We start from the raw sequence: 22,728 nt of genomic DNA, 5'->3' as shown, positions 1-22,728 counted from the left end.
ATAAGTGCTTTAGAACTCTCCAGAGTGTGAAATTCAAAATTTTAGAGCAAAGTGAAAGCCTGAGTTCCAATCACCAACATTCAATAATTAAATGTATTGAGCCATGTTTGCACTCACTTTAGTTTCTATAAGAGCACACAACTGACACAAGCACTAAAATAATCCCTCCATTGGTTTTTGTAAGGCATATTTTGATATCAAAAGGTCAAACTTTGTATATGTTGACCAACAATTAGTCAGATTAAAAGTACATTTATTCATATTCAAAGCACTTTCACAAAATGTTACATCAACAGTATATTTTGTAAGAAATAGATGGCCAAACTTTATTCTTCAAGACTTCTTCCAAAATAAATATGCCCTATATAAATCAACAGAGGCAGTACACCATTTACTATTAACTGAGTTACTGGTAATTGGTTGCTGAGGTTTCCTATAAAGTTTTAACCTTCGTAAGGAAAATGATCCCCCTCTGTTTACAATTGACATGTTTGTAAACTAAACCATTCATGAGATGTGAAGCTACTAGCCTACTACACTTAGGTTAAAAAATATAAATAAATGATTACTAGAAAACTATAATCTAGATGGACTCCACAAAGTGCATATGTTGACCACAGAGCAAGTACTCAGAGTTTCTGTTTTGCGTTGCCTTGAAATACGCCGTCACATTTTTTTAGATCAAAGGTCATACAACCCAGCTTTTAAATTGAGAGCAAAAAATAGCATGGAACCTCCTGAAAAATAAAGATGACATCATAGGAGAGCAAACTCTTAAATTGCTTGACTAAAAAGATTACTAGACCATTCTGAAAAGAAAAATAAGGATCATCTAAGAGTGTATTTGTCATCTTAGGTGCCTTTATAATATGCAAGGCAGCACAATATAAAACTAATATAACCAACTGAAACCTTCAAGATGCCAACAACAGCTCCTTGATATTGTATCCCTGCAACTGATGGACAATAAGTCAATAACAAAGCACATACATTAATTTAAATATGTTTTGGAGAAATACATTTACTGCAGTATATATGATTGGATGCCTAGTTTCTTTAGACAAAAGGAACCTTGCAGTTTGTCATGAAAACTCATAGCAGAGTAGATTAAACTTCCTCTAGAACTTTCTTTACAGTTGGCCCATTCTCAAATAATTTAGTAGATAGAAATAGAACTAAAAAGGGAATCATCAGAGCTGTCCATATTTCTCTCTAATACCAGAAAACAAATGTAAAAAATATGGAACAATGTGATGACAAGAGAACAATACAAACCTGAAGAACTGTTAGCAATAATATTACTCCAGAGTTCCACATAGCATGTATAATAATAGGAGTGAGAAGATTGCGAGTTTGAGCATATGAGAATCCCAGTACAATACCTGTGATCATTCAATGGATATAGGAAATACAGTCAAGTAAAAAGTGCTATATCATGCCAAGACAGAAGTCCCAGAACTTTTCAGTTTTTCCAAATTATTTATACCCAGGTGCAACACCTCATTGAGTAACTACACTGCGAGTGGGGATTTGGCAGGTTGCACTTTCTTGTGTTGTGTACTATCTAGCTAATAGTCACTTACCAAGCACAAATAGCTGTGGAAATTCGCCTGGTGTAAGATGAGCAAAGGCAAACACTGAAGCAGTGATAAGCACAGAAATTGGAGTAGAAAACCTGCATAGAAAATTATTTATTAGCTAAGGATACAATACCCTGAATGCATTGTTCTGTAATGTTCTATTTCTAAGATAATCTTTTGAAAGGAAGCCTCTGGACCAAGAAAAATATTATTTGTATAATACCACATGGTCAAGGACACCATTAGAAATCCTCGAAACACAGTTTCTTCCAGAATCGGCGCAAGAACCCCAGTGATGCCCAGTAAACAGGCAGTGCTACAAACAAGGGGGGAAAAATCAAAAGTTAAGTAACTCTGTATTGCCTGTCTTATTAACAGTAAATCAGTAACTTCTGAAAACAGCAAAAGAAAGTCCAGATAAACCGCACCTAATATTAGACGAGCCAATTAGTGGCAATAAAAGGACCAACGAGTCGGTCTGGAAGAAGATTATCAATAAGTAGATCAGTAAATGTGAAATATAAGCTGGTACCCCAACAATCAGGGTTGTCAACTTATAAAGGGCAGTACTAAGTATGACAACAGGAAACTAGATACTGAAGCATAAAAATGTGTACACCTCTCGCTCTGGAGTTTCACCACCCAGAAAGGACATTGCAGCTCCAGCTAAAGCAATAGAGATTATTGCGGCAAAGAAACCGATCCCAGCCCATAGTAGCCAACCATTTTCAAGCTTAAACGGCTCTTTCAAATCTGAAGGTTTAAGAACATAATTGCATCAATACATTGTCATTCAGAGCTTGAAAAGATCGAACAGGCTAATCATAGTCCAGAAAGCAGCAATATTCTCAGATATTAGGTATTCTTCATGCCATCAAAGTAATGTATACCAATCTAATCTTTTGAAATATGATAATGTGTTCATATGTTATAAGAAAGAACATCATGAAATGAAACATAACAGTATAATCTTACCATAACGAAATATATCATTTGAGAACGGCCGGTAGGTATTGGTGATGCCAAATATAACTCCAAGCACAGCTGCAGTCACGCTACTGTACTTGCAAATATCAGGTGATTTTACATTATGGCATTCAGTACTTGAAGATCATCTAGGTATTGAATTGCAATATCAGGTGATTTTACATATAGGAAGAGTAGGTTAGATCCATACAATTGCCCCAGAAAGAGTACTTCCGCCTTCTCATCTATAGTTGCCTCCCCAGCTTCAAAACCTATATACTCCAGAACAGCCTGCTCAACCATTCCTGTCAGAAGAAAGCTGTCTAAAGAACATTCAGCAATTTCTACAAGGCATTTATTGATTGATTTACAGAACATCCAAGATGCTCAGATTAATGTGGATCACTAGAAATGGACTGCACTAGAAAATTGCCAAACTGTAAAAGCAAGGCAGCTCATTGAAGATTTAACGACGAGTAACACAAACTAAATTCCATTTTACACAACAATGACAACAAAATTCTGAAACTAGAATGCTACCGCACAGCATCAATAGTCCAAGATGCATCATATATATCACCTTACTGCACAGGCCATCATGGTGAGTGAAATGGTTGGCCATTCCCATGGCACATCCCACCGGCGAAGCACGGACCAATCGTCCAAAATTTCCTTCTGAAAAAACACAACGTTTTTTGCAACGACTAAATCACAATTCACAACCGAACACTTCGGAAAAGAATTTTTTTAAAAAAAATCACAATTCAATAGAACTCATCATAGCACACACATTGTCAGGAGGAAGCTGGGGCGACTCGTTGCTGTCATCGAAGGAGCAAGAGCAGGCGAAGCCTCCATCGCCCCTTCTCCGGCCAGTCTCCGGCAACCGTAGCACCAGCTGCTCCACCGCTGCCTCTCCCACCCGACGGCGACCGGTTCTTGGCGAGAGAAGCTGGCGCAGCCTCCTCCGCTTGGATACGACGCGGAGCGGCCACATCCCCCCGCCGCCGCGAGGCGTCGGGCGGAGGCGGAAGAGCAGAGAGGGTGGCGCCGACGGCGAAGCCATCGGAGCAATCCTTCGACCGGAGAAGCCGCCGCCGGCGTGGGGACTCGAGAGAGAGGAGACGGGGATAAGATACAAGGGCTTTTTCGCAAATAAGTAAACTTTTTAGGGTCTCTATATAAATTAACTTTTCTATAAGGGTCTTTTTGTACATTGTCGTAAATAGTAGAGTTCGGAAATGAATCCGATTTTTTTTTTTAGAACGTTTCGGAATCCGACTCGGATATGGCGCGAACCGCCTTATCTTCTCTCTACTTAATGGCGCGAAGGAGGCTTTGCTTCCAGCGTCGTCCACGAAGCAAATCCGCCGCTGCTCCCTCCCTCCCTCCAGCTCTCCGAATCTCCGATTGCTGATTGGTTCAAGCAGTTCTTGATCGTCGCCGGGTTTGATGGCGGCGAAGCAGCTGGAGCTTGACGCCGGCGGCGGCGGCGGCGTGCCGTCCTGCGCTAACTGCTGCGGCGGCGTCGTCGCGACGACGACGGCGAGGAGCAAGAACCTGTGCGCGCGGTGCTACCGGGACCACCTCAACGCCGTCGACGGCACCGCCGAGGCGGCGAGGACGCGCGCCCTGCTGGCGTCGCTCGCCTGCGACTTGAACGTCGGGACATTCGGCGACGCGCACGGCGGCGCCAGCGTCTTCGGCTTCAAGAATGCCGACCGGGATAGCGCGAGGGGTGGTCATCATCAGGTCGTCGAGGTTGGAGACGACGGCGAGGGCGCCGCCGTGACACGGCTCCGGCGACGGCGAATGGTCCGGACGTGCGAGTGATTTGCTAAGCTTGTACTTAATAGCATCAAGAGTTGAAGGCTAATCGCCTAATGCTGTAGGGTAGTGAAGACGATGGATCATCGATCATAATTTAGAAAGATCTTCGGTTCGTGTGCCGATTTGTGTGCATGTGTACATGTTAATTACAACCATCTACATAAATTAGTTATTATGAAAAACCCAAATTGGGGATATTGGATCTCATCTTTCATTCTTCAAGGCGGGGGATCGATCATGACCTTGTATCAGCGCTATCTATAGATTCTGATCAAAAGTGTTCGTGCTATATGTGTTAGCGAACGAGAAGTCCTAGCTACTAGCATTACATGTCTTATTAATGGGACTACCTATATATATGCCACCATATTTTTGATGAAAAAATAGTTAACATATATTTACATTGTAAGTTCCAAATTTACATATGTAATTTGTAATTACAATGGATTTACACATGTGTAATTACAATGTATTTACTGTGTAAATAGAGTAATTAAATTCATTGATTACTAGCACGTGTCATGCAAAGCAAAAAGGAGTCGCCAACTTAGGAGCAAGTTGTTCGATGAGCTTATTCAGATGCACTTTGCATGAATCGTGAAGAAGATTAGATGGCAGACATCCCAACCCTGTATCTGATAGGGTCACCGCCACCAATTGACAGAGTTCATCAAGGTCACAGATGACCGGAGCATGTATCGCATTGCATATCAAGAATTTGTGAGATGATTTTCATTTTTAGTCAAAATGTACTTTGGCAAAATTAAAATTAATTTTAATTGTGCATACCAATTTATGTAGACTTCAATTATTCTTTACTACCAGAAAAACATTATATTATTAAAAGTTATTAGTAATACGCTCGTACTTTAAAAAAAAACTAAGCCCATATAGTTGGGGGCTAGGTGGGTGGAATTGAGGAGAAATGATTGGATCCTATGGTGGTTAACACCCACGAAGAAGTGTACAGTAAGAAAAAGAACGACTGCGTTTTTAAAATAGTAGAGATATATGCCAGTTGGCTAGCTCATATCTTTATTGTGTAGATTTTAACCAAACATCCAAACCAATTTTTAAGGTATCTTCTTCAATAACTTACACATGTTGGGCAGAAGTATGAGCATTGAGCAAAGGCATGGTAGAGCTTGTTAAACCACAGATTATATCCTATTCACACAAGTTTCCCGTGCACACCAACTAGCAAATATCATAAAATATTTTCTTTAAAAAAAGAATAGACATTTACTCTTGATAGTATTACACATATATACAAAGTCTCATATTTAAATTCATTATACATTGGCCGTAAAAAAAAAGATAAAATTCTGATAGTTTTAAGGTAAAAATCTATCAGACTTTTTTGTTATGGCTAAAATATAATGAATTTGAAGATAAGATTTCACACGTAGGTATAATACTATTGGAAGTATACGTGCAATTTTTTTTAGAATTTCCTGTGATATTTGATAGTTGATGTGCACGGGAATTAAGCTTGTGTGAATAGAATATTTTCCCTAAATAAATAATCGCAAGTTTGCATAAAACCTTATTATTGAAACCAGCAATTAACACCCAATAAAACTAAACACAGATGCTGATTATATATGAATAATCTGATTCTCATGAAATAGGTAGCATATGCATTACAGGTAGGCTGGTTACAGCAACCAACAGAGTCATATAGATGACTGAAGTAGAAACTAAGAACAAAAAAAATCATCAAGCCTTGAGCCACAGCCTGACTGAACTAAACTAGAATAGTAGAAACCTAGAAGAAAAATTTGCATGCATATGGTCTATAACTAAGATCGATGAATTTGGGGTGCTTCTTCTTCAGAACTTGGTGATCTTGGGCGCTACGATCAGCGGGTTCTCCTTGGCGATCTTCTCCCGGTCGCTCTTCTTGAAGTCGAAGGTGCAGGCGTGCTTGTCGGCGTGGCGGTGCGTCGAGCAGAACGTGCCGCCGCATCGGCACTCGAAGCCCAGCAGCCCCACCTTCTTCCGGCACGCCACGCACCTGTTAGGCTTCGCCGCCGCCGCCGCCGCCGACGATGACGCGGCGGCGGTCGCCTCCTCCTCCTTCCCCTTGAGCGACGGCGTCGGCGCCGTGGTGGCCGGAGCAATGGGGACGGTGATGTCGGTAGTGGATGCGGTGGCCGGCGACGACGACGACGAGAACAACGGCGACGTCGCCTTGAGGTGGTCGCGGTAGCACTTGGAGCACATGTTGTTGGTCTCCTTGCTGCCGAAGAACCCGCAGCCGCTCGAGCACAGCGCCAGCTGCTCGTCGGCGGCGGCGGCGGCCGTGCTCGCCTCCTCCTCCTCGTTCGCGACGAGGTCAGGCGCCGCCGGCGGCGACGACGGCGCCGCCTTGAGCTGGTCGCGGTAGCACTTGGAGCAGAGCTTCTTGGTCGCCTCGCTGCCGAAGAAGCCGCACCCGTTCGCGCACATCGACGCGCCGCCGCCGCCGCCTCCGCCGCCCGCAGCCGCCGCCTGCTGCTCCTCCATGATCGCCGTCGCCGCTAGCTAAGCCCGATGCTACAGGTGGTGGACGTTGTAGCCGCTAGCTCCGGTCGCCGGAGAGAGAGTCGTCAGCCCTTGCGCGCGGTGCTCGCCGGAGAGAGATCTCGTGAAGTCGTCGTTCGTGATCGCGATCGCATACGTTTCGTTGCCACGTTATATATAGAGAGAGGCAGAGAGGCCACCCACACGCGTGCGGACTCCGAGTCGTGTCAGACTTCGGACTCGCTCGCGCGTGCACGTACGTTACACTAGTGTAACGCGAGTCCGCGTCGGCGTCGCAAAAGCCCCAACCACAGGAAGGTTCTGGAAGGTTGCTGAGCACGTGTAGGGAGGGGGTCAAAATCACTTGTACTCCCTTGGTAATGTTTAAGTATGTCGTCGCTAATTAAAATTAACTACCAATCATTTTATTTAATTTTTTTTATAAATATAAGAATATTTATGCCATTCTTAAAGAACATTTGAAATCAAATCACAATATAATAAATGATAATTACATGAATTTTTTGAATAAGACAAATGATAAAAAAAAATAATCTTAAAAAGTCAATGGCGTAATACATTAAAATACTGATGAGGAGGGAGTAATTAATTAAGCTGTAACCAGTAAGGGCATGATTGTGTCCAAGTGCATCTACAAGGTTTTATATGAAGATAAGTCTAATTAATTAAAGTGCATCTACAAGGTTTTATCTGAAGATAAGTCTAATTAATTACAAACATAATATATATCTGCAAGGGAAGTCCATGATTGTGTAAGATGTGGACTAGTATATGAAAACAAATCATGAAGCTCTAATTCATGTTTCTATTAGATTAGATGCAAAACTTTCAGATTTGCTTAACCTAGGCATAGATCTTGGGGGCTCTTTTAGCAAAATTTCAGAATCTGTGTTGAACCTTAGAAAAATAGAAGAGGAAAGGTTGTCCGAGAGTTTGAAAGGTTCTTCGACTTTTAATTGCAATAAGTTAAATAACGAGGGGTATGGTTCGGAGGAAGAAGAGGAGCTAGACAACCTTGTTCTTGGCCACTTATGTGGTGGCTTAGTAGAGGAGGTTATGGATGGGGAGAATGGTCACCTAAGCTGTGATTTTAATAATCTCTCCATTAAGGGCATTGGGAAAAAGATTGAGAGTAGGAGCAAAAGAAAGAAGGTTAAAATTGTTGTTTTTAAAAAGGGGTCATCATGAGAGAAATGTTTTGGAATAGCAGAGGTCTTGGTGACTTGGCTAAATTTAGATTTCTGTCGGATACCTCAAAAGAGCAAAAGCTAGACTTTATTGCTCTTTTGGAGACGGGTAAAAATGATTTTTCGAACTCTTGCCTTAAGAATTTTTGTGGAGGTAGAGATTTTTTTTGGCATTGGACAAGGCCAAAAGGGAGATCAGGGGGTATCTTGCTAGGGATTAATGATGAGGTTCTTGACATTTCTAGTGTTGATAAAGGTGATTTTTATGTTAAATTTCATGTTAAGAATAAGGATGATGGCTTTCAATGGATCCTCGTGGCAATATATGGGGCTGCACAGGAGGATTATAAAGAAGCTTTCCTTGTTGAGCTGGTCAATTCTTGTAATAAGGAGGCGCTACCAATTTTGCTCGGTGGCGATTTCAACATTATAAGGAATCCCACTGAAAAGAATAATGATAATTATAGTGAGAAGTGGCCATTCCTTTTTAATGCCGTCATAGATAGTTTGGACTTAAGAGAGTTGGAGCTCACAGGACGTAAGTTTACGTGGGCTAATTCGTCATCAAAACCAACATTTGAGAAGCTAGATAGAATTTTGATGAGTACAAAATGGGAACAGAAATACCCGTTGTCTACTGCTCGAGCTTTGAGTAGGGAGCTTTCCGATCATATGCCATTATTGTTGGATACTGGTGTTAATTCTCTCAAACAACCACTATTCAAGTTTGAGCTTGGATGGTTGTTAAGAGATGGATTCTATGATATGGTAGCGGATGTTTGGAAAAAGGAGGTTAGGGGGGTTACAAGGTTGGAAAAGTGGCAAAATAGGTTACGAAGGCTGCGTCAATTTTTGAGAGGTTGGGCAAAAGATACAAGTGGGGCCTACAAGAAAGAAAAGGCTAGCTTGCTAGCAAAGGCGGATGAATTAGATAAGAAGGCTGAGGTGCAATGTTTGTCTGAACAAGAATTAAATCTCAAGAACTTTGTTAAAGATAGATTAGCACTTTTGCTAAGAGAAGAAGAAATAAAATGGTACCAAAGGGAAAAAACAAAGAAAATTGTGGAGGGCAATAGAAATACAAGATATTATCATATGATAGCTAATGGAAAGCATAGGAAAACCCGAATTTTTCAGTTGGAACAAGAAGAGGGTATAATCAAAGGTGATGTGCGACTAAGGAAGTACATTACAAGGTATTATAAAAAACTTTTTGGACCCCCAGAGGAAAATAATTTTTCCATGATGGAGTCTAGAAAAGAGGACATTCCTCAAGTCTCGAGTGAGGAAAATGAAATCCTAACAAAGGAATTCTCATAACAAGAAGTAAAACAGGCTATTTTCCAAATGGAACACAATAAGGCTCCCGGTTCTGATGGATTTCATGCGGAGTTCTTTAAAGTGTTTTGGGAGGTCATTAAAGATGACTTAATGGCCATGTTTAATGACTTTTACAAAGAAGAGTTGCCGCTGCATAGTTTGAATTTTGGTACAATAACTTTATTACCCAAACAAAAGGATGCTAAACAAATTCAGTAGTACAGACCTATATGTCTGTTGAACGTGAGTTTCAAAATTTTCATGAAGGTAATGGCTAATAGAATAGCTCTAGTAGCTCAAAAAGTCATTAGACCTTCTCAGACAGCCTTTTTACCAGGAAGAAACATTATGGAAGGTGTGGTTATTTTACATGAAACAATTCATGAAATGCATAAGAAGAAGAATGATGGGGTAATTTTTAAACTCGACTTTGAAAAAGCTTATGATAAAGTAGACTGGAGATTTCTCCAACAGACGTTGAGAATGAAAGGATTCTCACCACTTTGGTGTCGGTGGATAGATAAGATTGTCAGAGGGGGTAGTGTAGCAATTAAGGTGAACGATGAAGCTGGAAACTTCTTTCAAACAAAAAAAGGCTTAAGACAAGGGGATCCGTTATCGCCGATCCTCTTTAATTTGGTGGCTGACATGTTAGCAATCTTGACTAAAAGGGCAAATGAACGAGGGAGCTTTCATGGGGTGATACCGCATCTGGTAGATAATGGGCTATCTATCTTGCAATATGCAGATGATACGATCATCTTTATGGAACATGATTTAGAAGAAGCCAAAAACCTCAAACTTGTACTAAGTACATTCGAGAGGTTAGCGGGTCTAAAGATCAACTTCCACAAGAGTGAATTGTTCTGTTTTGGTAGGGCTAAGGAAGTGGAGAGAGAGTATGTCACGTTGTTTGGCTGCGGTTCCGGTAGGTATCCCTTTAGATATCTAGGGATCCCAATGCATCACAAAAAATTGTCAAACAAAGATTGGCTTACAATCGAAGAGAGAATTCAGAAAAAATTGAGTAGTTGGAAAGGAAAGCATCTATCGGTAGGTGGTAGATTAGTGTTGATAAACTCGGTGCTTAGCAGCTTGGCTATGTTCATGCTCTGTTTTTTTGAGGTACCTAAAGGTATTCTCGAGAAGCTGGACTATTATAGGTCACGTTTCTTTTGGCAATGTGAAGAACATAAGAAGAAGTATAGGTTGGCTAAGTGGAGCATTTTATGCAAGCCAAAGGAATGTGGGGGTCTTGGGATACAGAACCTAGAACTACAAAACAAATGCATGCTAAGCAAATGGTTATATAAACTTTGGAATGAAGAGGGAGTTTGGCAAAACTTGTTAAGAAGGAAATACCTATCTAAGAAAACTTTGACTCATGTAGAGAAAAAACCAGGGGATTCTCATTTCTGGTCAGGACTCATGATGGTTAAGAACATCTTCCTTTCTTGTGGATCGTTAAAAGTGCACAATGGGACTCAGGTCAGATTCTGGGAGGATAAATGGAACGGGAATACTCCCTTTGCTGCTCGTTACCCGGCCTTATACAACCTTGTGATAAACAAGTATGAATCAGTGGCAGTGGTTATGAGTAAAAGACCTCTAAAAGTGTCCTTTAGGAGGGCTATTGTGGGTCATAATTTAAAAGCTTGGTTGGAAGTGGTCTCAAAGGTTATATCAATAAAATTGACCGAGCAAAATGATACCTTTTTGTGGGAGACACAAAAGAATGGGCGTTTCTCAGTTAACTCAATGTACAAAGCAATCATGTACAGGGAGGTCGTTCCTAAAAAGGACATGATTTGGAAACTCAGAATACCACTAAAAATTAAAATTTTCTTGTGGTACTTAAAGAATGGAGTAATTTTAACAAAGGATAATTTAGCCAAAAGGAAATGGAAGGGTAATGTTAAGTGTTGTTTTTGTGATTCTAACGAATCAATTCAACACCTTTTCTTTGATTGTATTTTGGCAAGATTCATGTGGAATGCAGTCTATATATCTTTTGGAATTCACCCGCCTAGGAATGTTGCTAGTATGTTCGGCAATTGGCTAAAGGGGGTTCAACCCAAGCTAAGAGCTCAAATCCTTGTGGGGATTTCAGCTTTGTGTTGGGCGGTTTGGTTATGCCGGAATGATGTAGTCTTTAATGGCTCCAATTCTAATTTTCTGTTGCAGGTGATTTTCAGGGGGACTTTTTGGGCAAGACAATGGTCTTTGCTACTTAAGGAGGAAGATGGCCAAAAAGTGAGAGAATGTTGCTTGATTCTAGAGAAGAGAGTTTCTGGCTTTTTCGCAATGAAGGGATGGAACTTAAGGAAAAGATTGGGAGATTAATGCTCTCTTGTTTTCTTGTGTGGTATGGTTGAAGCTTTGTATTAACTTTTTAAGAATTGTTGTTGCTAGAGCCTAAGTGCTTGGGTCTAGTTGCTTGTGATGGTGTTAAACCTTGTGTAAGGGTGTGAGTCTATGTACTCTTGTAAGTTTCGTTGTGGCTGTGTACATCCTTTTTTGGGTATAGAGGCCGGTTTAATCCATTATCTAAAAGAAGATGCAAAACTGAAATAAAATCAAGGATTTCTGGGAGACAAGAATTAGGAACCTACTGAAAGTGTTTCTCCGTGCTCTCTGCCTATACGCAGGACACTGAACACAGAACCCATACCATACATACATAAAAAAGGGGCTTCAGTATCACAGACACCTCTTACACACACACACACACCAAAACATACATGAATTAATACATTCTATCTGATAAGAGATGACATTGCATCTCATCTTGTGCTGAATAATTAATTAATCATAATTAACAAATTCTTCGCCAAGTCATCAGCTAAACAATGCCACATGAACCTGAGTGATGCTGACAACATTAATTCAAGGGATAGGCTCATGCTGAGGTGTGGCAGGGGAATCTGGCGCGATGGTGAAATTCATGCCCCTTCTTTGTCCCGACTGTAGAATGAATGCCACCTCAGTTGCAGCTAGAGCAGCCGCTACCTAGATGGGAAGAAAATTACACAAATTTAAAGATTGGGTAGTGTTGAATCATGAAACCATATAAAAAGTACCAAAACACAATTTCCTAACTGTTGGTTTTCCATGTTTAAAGAATTCAAGCTCTCCAGAAAATTTTAATCGAAGCAACTTCCCAATTAACGTGGTTGTAGTCAAACAATTAACTGATTAGGAGTTCTTACACAATATTTAATAATCTACTTGTCCATTGGAATGTTTATGGTACCCTAACCTGCCTCCGCCTTCGGCCTTGTAAGATATTGATTGCCCAAGCCATGATGTAGAATGGTAGCAGAAACCCGGCGACTCGTAGTAGAAAAAGCTGCCAAACGATCGGTTTTCTATCAGTATGAGGGGGCCAGAAAGACAGAAACAAGTGTATCAATGTACACTTCCAAGAAGATTATTTCACTTGCCGAAAACATCGAAGAAGCGTCGTCTTCATCTTCATCAGTTAGTACCAACACATGCCTCAACACTAACAGAGCCATTAACTGAACACAAAATACAGTTCAAGTGTATAGTAAGCGAGAGCTATTAATAGATGTCTCGTGAATGCACAAAGGGAACTTACAATAAGCGCAGCAGAGCGGCAAAAGGCAGCAGAGCTCGCATTTGTTACTGAATAATCATCATAGTCAGCTTCCATTATGTGATTTTGTGCCATTGCAATAATCCTTGGATCACGCAAATCAAATGCTGTGCCGGTAATGGTCCAACCACCACTATACACCAGAGAGGAGGATGAAAGACGCATCAGAAAAAACATACAATAGATGATCATTCCTCTTACATAGTTATGGGGACAGGTAAATAGTTAAAATAAATAAAAAAATGACTATAGTAAAGTATGGATGCCTGCCTTATATCAATGGTTGTCTCATCAGGATGAGCTCTAGGAAGTGTAGTGTACCCGTGTTTGTATGGCTGCAAACAAGTAAACTTTCAGCCACAGAGCTCAGATGACTTGATTTTTGAATGATATTATGATGTGAACTAAGAAATATATGAAAATAAACATTGATCCATTTATTTTTGCTCCAGGTTCAGTCTACTTCTACTTTATAATCACTTAAAATGTCATCCATTGCTTTCATGAATTTATCGCCATTCGTTCTAGTGTTAAAAGAGATCGACTTCAAGACAACCTAATACAAGAACATGATACTATTCACAGATATAAGATAATTGATCTCTCAAGTCTCCCTTAGTTTTATGTTCTTCATTGAGATGTCTACAATCATCTACCAATATACAGTACTCCCTCTGTTTCATATTATGAGTCGTTTGACTTTTTTTCTAGTCAAACCTTTTAAGTTTGACCAAGTTTATACAAAAATATAGTAGTGTTTTCAACATAAAATAAACATATTATCAAAATATATTTAATGTTAGATTTAATAAAACTCATTTTATATTTTAGATGTTGCAATTTTTTCTATAAACTTGGTGAAACTTAATAAAGTTTGATTAGAAAAAAATCAAACGACTTATTAAATCCTTGATCAACACAAGAACACCACCTTTTGCACAAACATTTTTCCCATCTTTAACATACTTAAAATAAGAAGCCAATATGGAAAAAAAATATTGGAAATTTTTAGATGGCTTCGTAGTTGATACTCCATCTTATCACTTTTAAGGTGCACACATACTTCAAAATTCAAAATTTGTAACTTTTGGCTCCATCTGATCATGATTTTTCTAGATTAATTATATGATATAAGAGAAATTAATGCTCAAAGTTCATTTTAAAAGACCTTGTCGGGTAAAGCCGGGCTAGGTGCCGACTAAAATCCAGCAAGAAAATATAGAGATGTCATTTCAAAAAGTGTTAATTCACCTCATGGCAAATTTCACATGTCAAATCTCCTTTCTCATCGCACCATCTCTGCACGCAAGCCCGATGAGCATACTGCAAAACAAAATATTAGACAGATCTTTGTGAGTTTCCACACAAAATGCATTTTTAGTCCTACAGAGGTATACTAGTACTTGATGCTCATATAAAACAACCAAGACAATTGAACAATCTTTTTTTGCTTTTCATTTTCTGTTGTTTGCAACTGAAAGTACACAGGATGCAAAGGAAAGTTGATGGATGAATGAATACCTTTAGACTTCCAGTGCAAGCACATGGACTCTCAAGGTTGCTGATGTTATCCTCCTCTTGGCAAATACGACATTCTACTGTCTGAATAAGAGGCTCTTCCTCAGCACCCATGCTTTCCCGAACTGACAAAAGTGTATGAGTTGTAGACAGCGGTGGTAGAGAAACTCCCCCGGAAGGCAGATTCATGGCTGCCTCGGTCGCCTCAACAGACTCGGGAAGGTTGCTAACATTAAGCATTAGATGATCCTTCATTTGTTACTTAAAACAAAGAACCTTGCCAATAGAGTAATTCTATCCACAAGCAGTATTGAATAATAAAATTGACGTACTCTACTAAGATCCCTCCTGAAATGGGCTAAAAACACAGAACATTCAATCAATACACGATTAACTTGAATATTCTCTAACAAAATGGCTTCTGGAGAATAACAATGCCTGTTCTCAGGAAAGAAGGGACTTGAGTTATTAGTGGAACCGTGGAAGCTTCAAGACAAAAACAGGCACTGATTTTTCGCCAGGCCGGCGATGCAACGTTAGCCAACTTTATTAGGATTGAGAACAGGCACCGAGAACATGAGCTCCACCGTGCTGCAAAAAAAAACTTTATGAGCATGTATTTCTTTACATTGTTAACATTAGAACGAACAAATTCTCATGACTGGCAACTTTATGAGCATGTATTTCTTTACATTGTTAACATCTAAGCACCAAAGCAATTCAAAAGAACATATCTAAGAGAATATTACAAAATGTTTTTAGCAAACGTGTTTCGTGTAAAACTCTCATTACAAAAACAGACAGAAACAATCGGTTTGCAATACATTATTCATGGATGTTTCCTAACATTTATAACTAACAAACAAGAAAACAATTGTATTGGACAAGGATTGATTATCCAAAAACATAGTGGCAAAAAATTCACCAAACAAAAAATGTGAGTTTGTAAGAAACATTTCCTACATCAACCTATAAGCCATCCATTCCTTAGTAAAAAAAAATAAATGCCCGAATCCTACTTTTTGGACAAATGAACACAAATAATTGTCCCCAATCAAAACACAATTCATAAAAATCAAACAATGTTGCATTCAAACTTCACTTTGTGTTGTGATCAAATGTTACAATGTAACAATAAGCACTCAACCATCTTGCGCTTAACCACAATGCGATCAAATGTTTCTAATCCAAGGAATCAATGGGAACCAAACGTTTCTCCCTTTTTCCAGCATCATTTTTTCCTACATCACACCACTGTAGAAAATCGGAGGAGAATATAGATCAGGCGCCCGATATTTGGGAAAAATCGGGCGCCCGTCCGCCTGCTGCATGCAAGCTACATCTTGCACTCTCTCCCCGCCTGCAAGCCTTGCACATCTGCTACTCTGAGCGTCTGACACATGCAACAAATATTCACTATTCTCTCTCCTTCTACTCAAATACTCCTATATTGTTAGCAGCACATAACTACTTGTTTACAAATTTTAAATACTTTTTCTCATAAATTATGCATCAGATCTAAAATCTAATCACACTATTATATTCGATATAATTAAATCTTTACAACAAGATCTTACACTATTATATTTTTTTAAAAAAAAAAAGTTGTTCCACTACTCATAAAAAGATGTTTCTACTTATTCTATCAAATGTTTCAAGGAGATGCGACAGAAACAAAATATTGGCTGCAACACAGACAATCACTACACGAAACATTAATTACCAACAAATGAAACATCAAATAAGATTCATATGAAACATAGGTATATTTACAAAATACATGATTTGTTGAGATACTTTTATATATATTATACATGAATTATTGAGACTTCACAAAATACTATGTTCAATATTTGCAAATGATGCAGTGCAACATCAGGAAATACTTATTGAAACATTTAAATAACACTAGGTGCAACACTAGAAAAAATCCATTGCAACAAGAAAACTAAAAATGTGCAACAAAGTTGGTTTTAGGTGAAACATTCCCTTTTCACATATGTGACATATTTTTTTAATTATTGAGACATATATATTTTTTCATTGGAATATAATTATATGAGATCTTGTTGTAAAGATTTAATTGTGACAAATATAATGGCATAATCAGATTGTAAATCAGATAAATGGTTTAAAAGAAAAAAAATAGTTTGAAGTTATGTTTGAAACTAATGTAGTACCTGGGAGGATCATGCTTCATCTAACCATATGATGTCACCTTTATTTTCTTTCTTTTATGCATGCATGCACTATTACCTTTTATCTTGCATGTTGTTGCATGTTGCGGCGAATTCCTCCCAAAATCTCTCTCCCATCGATCCCACATTCATATTTGACAAAGGAGCAATTAAATCCCACGACATGCACACACAAACATCCCCTCCGCGCTCGACTACATCGATCGAAATCCTTCCGCAAATTCTCTCGCGCGTGACGCCACGTTTGGGCCAGAACACAGATCGCCCCTGGAATACTCCTCCCCTTCTCGAATCGAATCGAATGGAATCAATCCCCAGTGGAAGGAACGAAATCCTGATGATAAGAAGAGCGGATTCCTAGGTGGGGGGAGAAAAATTGCATGTTCTTACCTTGGGTGGGAGGAGGAGCTCTCGTGCGTGCCTCCTCGTTCTCTCGTCCTCGTCGACGTCGCCTCGCACTCGTGCAGGCATCGCTCATATTAAGGGGGAGGAGGTGGGGCCCATAGACACAGAGGCTGCCACGTGGGGTTGTCCGTCTGCAAGTGGGGCCTCAGAATGTTGCAAGCGAGAAGAACGGTGAGGCTCGCAGCAGTATCATTTTTGTTTTTCTTTTTTCTTTTTCTTTCTGAGATATAATTTCTTTTTCGTTAATAATACTATTACCACCGTTGAGAAGTAAGTAAACTGTATTTAAAGAGAATCAAACAGTAAATGCATGGTTATGGTACATTTGCATTTTATGGTTTCTTAAAAATACCACAATCGGAATTTGCATTAAATAAGAAAATGATTACAATCTCCTACCGTTTCTATTGTTAGAAATAAGGATAAGCTATGGACTCTCGTAACAACTAGACACAAGATAACGAGTTCAGTAGCATATGGATCATATGGATAACATGAAACTTGAAATTTGTCAATACAAACAATGAAGCAGGTGAAGTGCTAATATACAAACCGGATACTGTTTGCTGAATGTAAATGAAACAAAATTTCAAAACTCTCTCTTTTGGTGGTTGTGTACCTGATATTGATAATTTGTTCTCTGGATGTACATTTACAAATTTTAGCAAGTCAGCTCGAGAAATCATTGGGTACATTTTACGGAGACAAAATTGCTGCTATACATCAGGTCATCAGCAATATTTTGAGACCAGTACATCATTGAGCATTCTGGAAACACGACCGTTGCAGCAAAAGCAACCCACATCGTTGTATTAACTACAAAGGGCTGCTTTTACAGTCAAGATTCATTCAGCAAGGCAACGTCAGAACCATATATATGGCTGCCTAGCAGATATCGTGTATATACTACGAGAATTTACAAACACGATCACTGGCACCCCACCGCAGGAACTCCACCAAATCCCAGCGACGACGCGCAAGGCTCATCGTCTCACCCTGGTTATGATGTACCGGCCTTTCTCCATGTCGTATACCGTCTTCAGGCGAGATCTTCTCCCCCTCAGGATGGAGCATGCTGTAAATAGAACGACAGCGGAAATGAAGAGGAGTGGAACCAACCCAGAATAGTAATAGCTGTTTAGATATGGAACTGATGAATCTGAGTACTCTGTCTGGTTTGACGCCTTCTGCACAATGAAAGCACCCAATGCCCAGTCAACAGGCACACCGCCAATTTGATTCGCAACATCAATCCTGAAACAAAATGAACATTTTAAATCCTGAAGTTCAAAATGTGAAATAGAAATATTAGAACAGCAGAAAAGATCGCACCTCTTATCATCCAGCGGGACCTTTAGAGTATCATGCAGCAAAGCAACAATATATGCTGAGGAAAAGCAAAAAAGAAGCAGCTCCCCCTCATTGAAAGAACGGTACTCCTTTTTAATCTTTGACCAGTCTCCTCGGCAAAATTTCTCCCCAGCCAGCATCAGGTCAGAAAGAAAAGACTTAGAACGCAACCTAAAGAACTGCCAAGTAATGAAGGATCCAAAATTAGTTCCACAAAAAAGTTGAAATGTTCAAGCCGACCATCCTCGCAGACCCAGGGAACTGAATCTAAGTAAAACGATAGACTTATAGTAAATGACATGCTACAAAACACAACCTACTATAAAACAAATTAACATTAAAGAGGGCGCAGAAGGCCTGTGAGTAGAAATATTACAATGGCTGCACTATCATTTTCCTCAATGGGCAAACATTATAAAGACACATCTCAAGGCACTAACCGAATTTAGTGGAACTAACCAAATTTTGAGGCACAGGAGCATACCATTTTGATTCATGGGCACTCTACATTCTGCTAAGTCATTTTATTGCATAAATGCAATCCTCTTGTTTTAATTTTCCAAGATTTTCCCAGAATTCTTAATATGTCAGCAGATGTGAAGTCATGAACATGAGATCCACTAGGCAGCCTATCATGTTCTCGCTCTTTTCTACTAGCTGATCAGTCATCATTATCCTCTTTTGTCCTTGTCGTGTTGCCACCAGTGGTGGCAACTGGCAACAACCGAAAACATCCATAGTGAGTTCCATGTGTTGTGTCTTGTGAGATATGGTTCTGACCTATGGGGATATTGAACTTATCCCAAAAAAGGTGAAAAGCCAAAAGGTTGCCTTTGGAATTCTCGTCTTCCCTACACATACCAAATACACTTTGAAAGACACCCAAATGGCCAACCAGAAGGAGGGAGAGAGGGGAAATAAACCTTGGAAGTATGGTAGAAATTCTCTGTTGCTAAAAATTTCCCATCAAGGTCTGGTACAAATGCTGCTCCCATACGGCATTCATGGTACCTACATTCCTCTGCAACAGGAGGAAATTCTCAGCTCCTTTTATTATATTATGGAATCAAAGAACAAGAAACTGCCAGAAAAGGTATACACCATTGAATTGTTTACATTGCAAATCATGAATCAAGAAATAGCAACCTTAGGAATGAGTTTAGAGAACAGAACATGGCTGTTGTGGTCCAAACAAATTCAACAGTACAGACAACTTTGCTTTTGCTTTTTGTCATCTTCTCAAGGATAATAAGAAGTATAGAGAACTTCTGATCATTTATCAACAAAGCATGTATTTTTCATACTTTACAGTTTACTCCTCAACACAAAATATCTCATCAGTTAAATAACCTTTTTAAATTAAAGATTTTCCTCTGAAGGGTGACATATGTTCTTAACTAAAGGACAGCTCAATGCAGTAAGAGCAGATATATACCTCTTCCTTTCTGCAATAGTGTTAGTGCTGCAGATCTACATTCGGAGAAGTTACCAACAGCATGAGCATAAGGTCTGTACTCAACCTTCGACTCAAGAACACTGGCAGGAAGTTTAACTGCTCCCTCCATGGGCGAAAATCCCCTTGGAGTGCAAGGATCTCTGTACTTAGCTTGAGAAATTAAATGTGTTGCCACTGCATAACAAATCAAATCTTAAGTAGAAAGACCAAAGAATTGCACTGCTAGTTGTTTTACAGGGTAGGTAAGTGTATCCCATGGACATAGAAAGGAACCATATAAAAGGAAAAGAGACAATGGCATATTAAATGAGCAAAAAACTAATATCTAAGCTTTGGAATGGAGTGAAGTCTCAATCAGTAACATTAGCAACTACACATATATTAACAAATCAACTTACTTGATTTATGCCCAGGTGTGCTCAGCATGTCATGGAGTGATTCGTACGCAACATTCTGCACAGGAAACAAGCAAGATATTGTAACATACTTTTACCCAAAAGTTTATTGATGCCACATGAAACTAAGATAATGATCATAGCTCATCACAGGTAACAGTTAAATACACAATAATAAATATTTGCACAAATCACCTGACCAAGTTGTAGAAAGCTGTGACTGTACAGATTATATGTGGCATCACCGAACTTCAGAGTATGAGAGAACTCTGGAGGCAAAGGTTTGTCCGTAACAAAAGTTACCTATTCAACAAAAAGGGTACAATAATAAGACATCCTGACAAACTTTCATTGCATGAAGTTCAATTCCTTCGTGTGAAAATGATACATGAAACCTGAACGGAAGCTCCACCAAGCTCAATTATCCCCGTAGTATCTTGTGAGTCATCGCCTAGGGTACCCAGCGCATAATTTGCCGCAATCCATGCATACATCCCTTCCTCAGCTCCTGCACGAAAGTAATAAGCAATTTTATGATCACCTGAACAAAAGTACCCAATTATTCCAAACTATCATGCACGCAGGCGCACAAATCAGCCCAGATCAAACACAATCCCATCCCTAAACAGGCAATTGAAATGAACTCCATTCGATATCGTATTGATCAGTAGCATGAAAGAACTGTGGCTCCGCACTTTTCCACTATATACAAAAGATAAGAATTCTACGCTTTCATTATGTAGCATGCCTGAGATCACGGTGGCCCAATCGTCCTGGAACTGGAACCCCGATCCCCGCAGCAACACCCTGCACGAATCCAACACAGCCTCGGCCACCGCGGCGTCGAGCAGCCGGAGCCCCGCGGTGGCCATGAGGCGCACGTCGGTCTCCGCCCAGCTCTCCGGCGGCACGCGGCGGCGCGCGAACTCCAGGAGCGGCGCCAGCGACCGGCCCGCGCCGCCCGGGTCGGAGGCGAAGGACGACAGCCCCGGGGCCGCCTTCATCGACGCCGTGCGCGCCCAGTCGATCCGCGGGAGCGCGGAGGCGGGGGAGGAGGAGGAGGAGCGGTAGGCGATGACGTGGACGCGGCTCCCCGTGCTACCGGCGTCGATGACGACGCCGTACTCGTGGGGACGACGACGCGGCGAGCGGGGCACCAGCAGGAGGAGCGCGACGGCGAACGCGGCGGCGAGGAGGGCGGCGAGGAGGCGGCGGCCGCGGGCGCGGCGGGAGCCCATCGCGGAGGAAATGGTCGGACGAGGAGGAGGAGGAGGAGGAGCTAGGGTTGTCGCCGCCGCCTCCTGCGATTCGCCACGCGGGTGATGGGCGCGGGCATTGGGGCGGCGCATGCGAGGGGGGGGGGATCGATCGGAGGAGAGGCGACGGCGACGCGTCGGCGGCGAGGGGTGGTGGTGGTGGTGCCGGCGCGGCGGGCCGCGAGGTGGATGGGATCCGGTGCGGGGAGGGGCGCGTGGGGGCCCACGTGTGGCCGCGGGGAAGTGGGTGGGGCCAGGGTAATCGGCTCGACCGGTCGTGATGGCGATTGGCGACGGGGGAGGGGGTTGTCTGTTGCTGCCTTGCTGGTGCGGTGGAGTTTCTCACGATTTCGTGTCGTTTTAAATTTGACTTCTTATGCTACTAGTAGCAAACAAGTGAATAACATAATCACGTGCTCCCATAAAATTGGACTTAAGGAAGCCATTAATCGGCTAATTTTAAGCATAAGAGAAACGGTAATTTGTGAATAAAACTTTTATATATATGTTCTTAGTAATTTATAAGCAAAAGTTGAAAAATGAACTTCGATAAAAAAACCTCAAAATCAACTTCAAATTTAAGGTTGAAAATTTAAATTTTGGCTGATGAGTATAACCATAAGCGAAAAGATGAGGCTGTTATGTGCAGGGGCGGGCCTACAACAATTCAAGGGTATTTAAATGAATACCCAAGAATTTTGGCAAAAAAAAAAGATATATATATACTATGTATTTTATATGTGTATTTAAAAAATTAAAGAAAAGACATCAAATGGCCCAATCAAGCAAAGAAACCATCTAACCGTGTCATCCCCTTCTTTGTTGGCCCATTAGCACAATTGATTCACTCCATTTTACCCAACAAAAAATTCTATATACATGAAGTTATGCTCAATTTTGTGTTATATATGTTATATATTATACAACTAATAGTATGTGATAGGATATAAGCCAATTATTAGGATTTTTTAGTGTAAAAATTCTTTTCCCCTCTTTATTTTGAATACCTAACCTTAAAATCCTAGGCCCGCCCCTGGTTATGCGATAAAATTTTCAATATGTTTCCATCTTTGCGTAAGTTCATACACAACATTGTGTTATTATCGGTTATTGTAGGACAAA

At 40.5% G+C, this 22,728-nt stretch overlaps 5 protein-coding genes across 10 annotated transcripts; 1 reads left to right on the top strand and 4 right to left on the bottom strand.

Moving 5' to 3' along the window:
• Positions 1-748: 748 nt before the first annotated feature.
• Positions 749-3,709, bottom strand: LOC127781186 (uncharacterized). Of its 2 annotated transcripts, XM_052308105.1 has the most exons (10): positions 3,337-3,709; positions 3,127-3,221; positions 2,758-2,865; positions 2,556-2,638; positions 2,200-2,333; positions 2,009-2,058; positions 1,804-1,896; positions 1,584-1,675; positions 1,276-1,382; positions 749-956 (listed from the first exon to the last, which is right to left on the bottom strand). In XM_052308105.1, the coding sequence occupies exons 1-10, from the start codon at positions 3,610-3,612 to the stop codon at positions 915-917; spliced, it is 1,080 nt and encodes a 359-aa protein (XP_052164065.1). In that variant the 5' UTR covers positions 3,613-3,709; the 3' UTR covers positions 749-914. The 2 variants fall into 2 exon arrangements, with proteins under 2 accessions (XP_052164065.1, XP_052164064.1); XM_052308104.1 differs by lacking the exon at positions 749-956 and having other exon boundaries at positions 966-1,382.
• Positions 3,710-3,855: 146 nt separating this feature from the next.
• Positions 3,856-4,598, top strand: LOC127783234 (uncharacterized). Its single transcript, XM_052310470.1, has one exon. It carries the CDS (start codon positions 3,999-4,001, stop codon positions 4,377-4,379), a length of 381 nt encoding a protein of 126 aa, XP_052166430.1. The 5' UTR covers positions 3,856-3,998; the 3' UTR covers positions 4,380-4,598.
• A 1,521-nt stretch (positions 4,599-6,119) lies between these two features.
• Positions 6,120-6,884, bottom strand: LOC127783369 (zinc finger A20 and AN1 domain-containing stress-associated protein 12). Its single transcript, XM_052310629.1, has one exon. It carries the CDS (start codon positions 6,882-6,884, stop codon positions 6,210-6,212), a length of 675 nt encoding a protein of 224 aa, XP_052166589.1. The 3' UTR covers positions 6,120-6,209.
• Positions 6,885-11,969: 5,085 nt separating this feature from the next.
• Positions 11,970-17,237, bottom strand: LOC127782611 (uncharacterized). 3 transcript variants are annotated; one of them, XM_052309880.1, is made up of 10 exons: positions 17,135-17,237; positions 14,985-15,137; positions 14,879-14,894; positions 14,550-14,772; positions 14,280-14,351; positions 13,299-13,363; positions 13,011-13,161; positions 12,853-12,930; positions 12,669-12,758; positions 11,970-12,418 (listed from the first exon to the last, which is right to left on the bottom strand). In XM_052309880.1, the coding sequence occupies exons 1-10, from the start codon at positions 17,220-17,222 to the stop codon at positions 12,296-12,298; spliced, it is 1,059 nt and encodes a 352-aa protein (XP_052165840.1). In that variant the 5' UTR covers positions 17,223-17,237; the 3' UTR covers positions 11,970-12,295. The 3 variants fall into 3 exon arrangements, with proteins under 3 accessions (XP_052165840.1, XP_052165842.1, XP_052165841.1); XM_052309882.1 differs by lacking the exon at positions 17,135-17,237 and having other exon boundaries at positions 14,879-14,904; positions 14,985-15,029; XM_052309881.1 differs by lacking the exons at positions 14,985-15,137; positions 17,135-17,237 and having other exon boundaries at positions 14,550-14,904.
• Positions 17,238-17,711: 474 nt separating this feature from the next.
• On the bottom strand, positions 17,712-21,836 carry LOC127783342 (probable apyrase 6). Of its 3 annotated transcripts, XM_052310597.1 has the most exons (9): positions 21,099-21,828; positions 20,746-20,858; positions 20,546-20,653; positions 20,354-20,408; positions 19,935-20,129; positions 19,423-19,520; positions 18,482-18,678; positions 18,317-18,403; positions 17,712-18,224 (listed from the first exon to the last, which is right to left on the bottom strand). In XM_052310597.1, exons 1-9 carry the CDS (start codon positions 21,697-21,699, stop codon positions 18,056-18,058), a joined length of 1,623 nt encoding a protein of 540 aa, XP_052166557.1. In that variant the 5' UTR covers positions 21,700-21,828; the 3' UTR covers positions 17,712-18,055. The 3 variants fall into 3 exon arrangements, with proteins under 3 accessions (XP_052166557.1, XP_052166555.1, XP_052166558.1); XM_052310595.1 differs by having other exon boundaries at positions 17,712-18,403; positions 21,099-21,833; XM_052310598.1 differs by lacking the exons at positions 17,712-18,224; positions 18,317-18,403; positions 18,482-18,678 and adding an exon at positions 18,685-19,350 and having other exon boundaries at positions 21,099-21,836.
• Positions 21,837-22,728: the final 892 nt, after the last annotated feature.

This window comes from Oryza glaberrima, chromosome 8, assembly GCF_000147395.1.
Source record: "Oryza glaberrima chromosome 8, OglaRS2, whole genome shotgun sequence".
NCBI lineage: Eukaryota > Viridiplantae > Streptophyta > Magnoliopsida > Poales > Poaceae > Oryza > Oryza glaberrima.
This window is presented reverse-complemented; position numbering and strand designations above follow the sequence as displayed.

Excerpts from the sequence above, each read along its gene's own strand:
- LOC127781186 (XM_052308104.1), bottom strand. The coding sequence starts at position 3,612 with ATGGCTTCGCCGTCGGCGCCACCCTCTCTGCTCTTCCGCCTCCGCCCG. Across the intron at positions 2,334-2,555 it reads AAATGATATATTTCGTTATG|ATTTGAAAGAGCCGTTTAAG; the intron begins GTAAGATTATAC and ends TTAAACCTTCAG. Across the intron at positions 1,383-1,583 it reads TCCACAGCTATTTGTGCTTG|GTATTGTACTGGGATTCTCA; the intron begins GTAAGTGACTAT and ends GAATGATCACAG.
- LOC127783234 (XM_052310470.1), top strand. The coding sequence starts at position 3,999 with ATGGCGGCGAAGCAGCTGGAGCTTGACGCCGGCGGCGGCGGCGGCGTG.
- LOC127783369 (XM_052310629.1), bottom strand. The coding sequence starts at position 6,884 with ATGGAGGAGCAGCAGGCGGCGGCTGCGGGCGGCGGAGGCGGCGGCGGC.
- LOC127782611 (XM_052309880.1), bottom strand. The coding sequence starts at position 17,222 with ATGAGCGATGCCTGCACGAGTGCGAGGCGACGTCGACGAGGACGAGAG. Across the intron at positions 15,138-17,134 it reads AGCTCCTCCTCCCACCCAAG|CACGGTGGAGCTCATGTTCT; the intron begins GTAAGAACATGC and ends TTTTTTTTGCAG. Across the intron at positions 12,759-12,852 it reads ACGCTTCTTCGATGTTTTCG|CTTTTTCTACTACGAGTCGC; the intron begins GCAAGTGAAATA and ends ATCGTTTGGCAG.
- LOC127783342 (XM_052310595.1), bottom strand. The coding sequence starts at position 21,699 with ATGCGCCGCCCCAATGCCCGCGCCCATCACCCGCGTGGCGAATCGCAG. Across the intron at positions 20,409-20,545 it reads GCTTTCTACAACTTGGTCAG|AATGTTGCGTACGAATCACT; the intron begins GTGATTTGTGCA and ends TTTCCTGTGCAG. Across the intron at positions 18,404-18,481 it reads GTCCCGCTGGATGATAAGAG|GATTGATGTTGCGAATCAAA; the intron begins GTGCGATCTTTT and ends ATTTTGTTTCAG.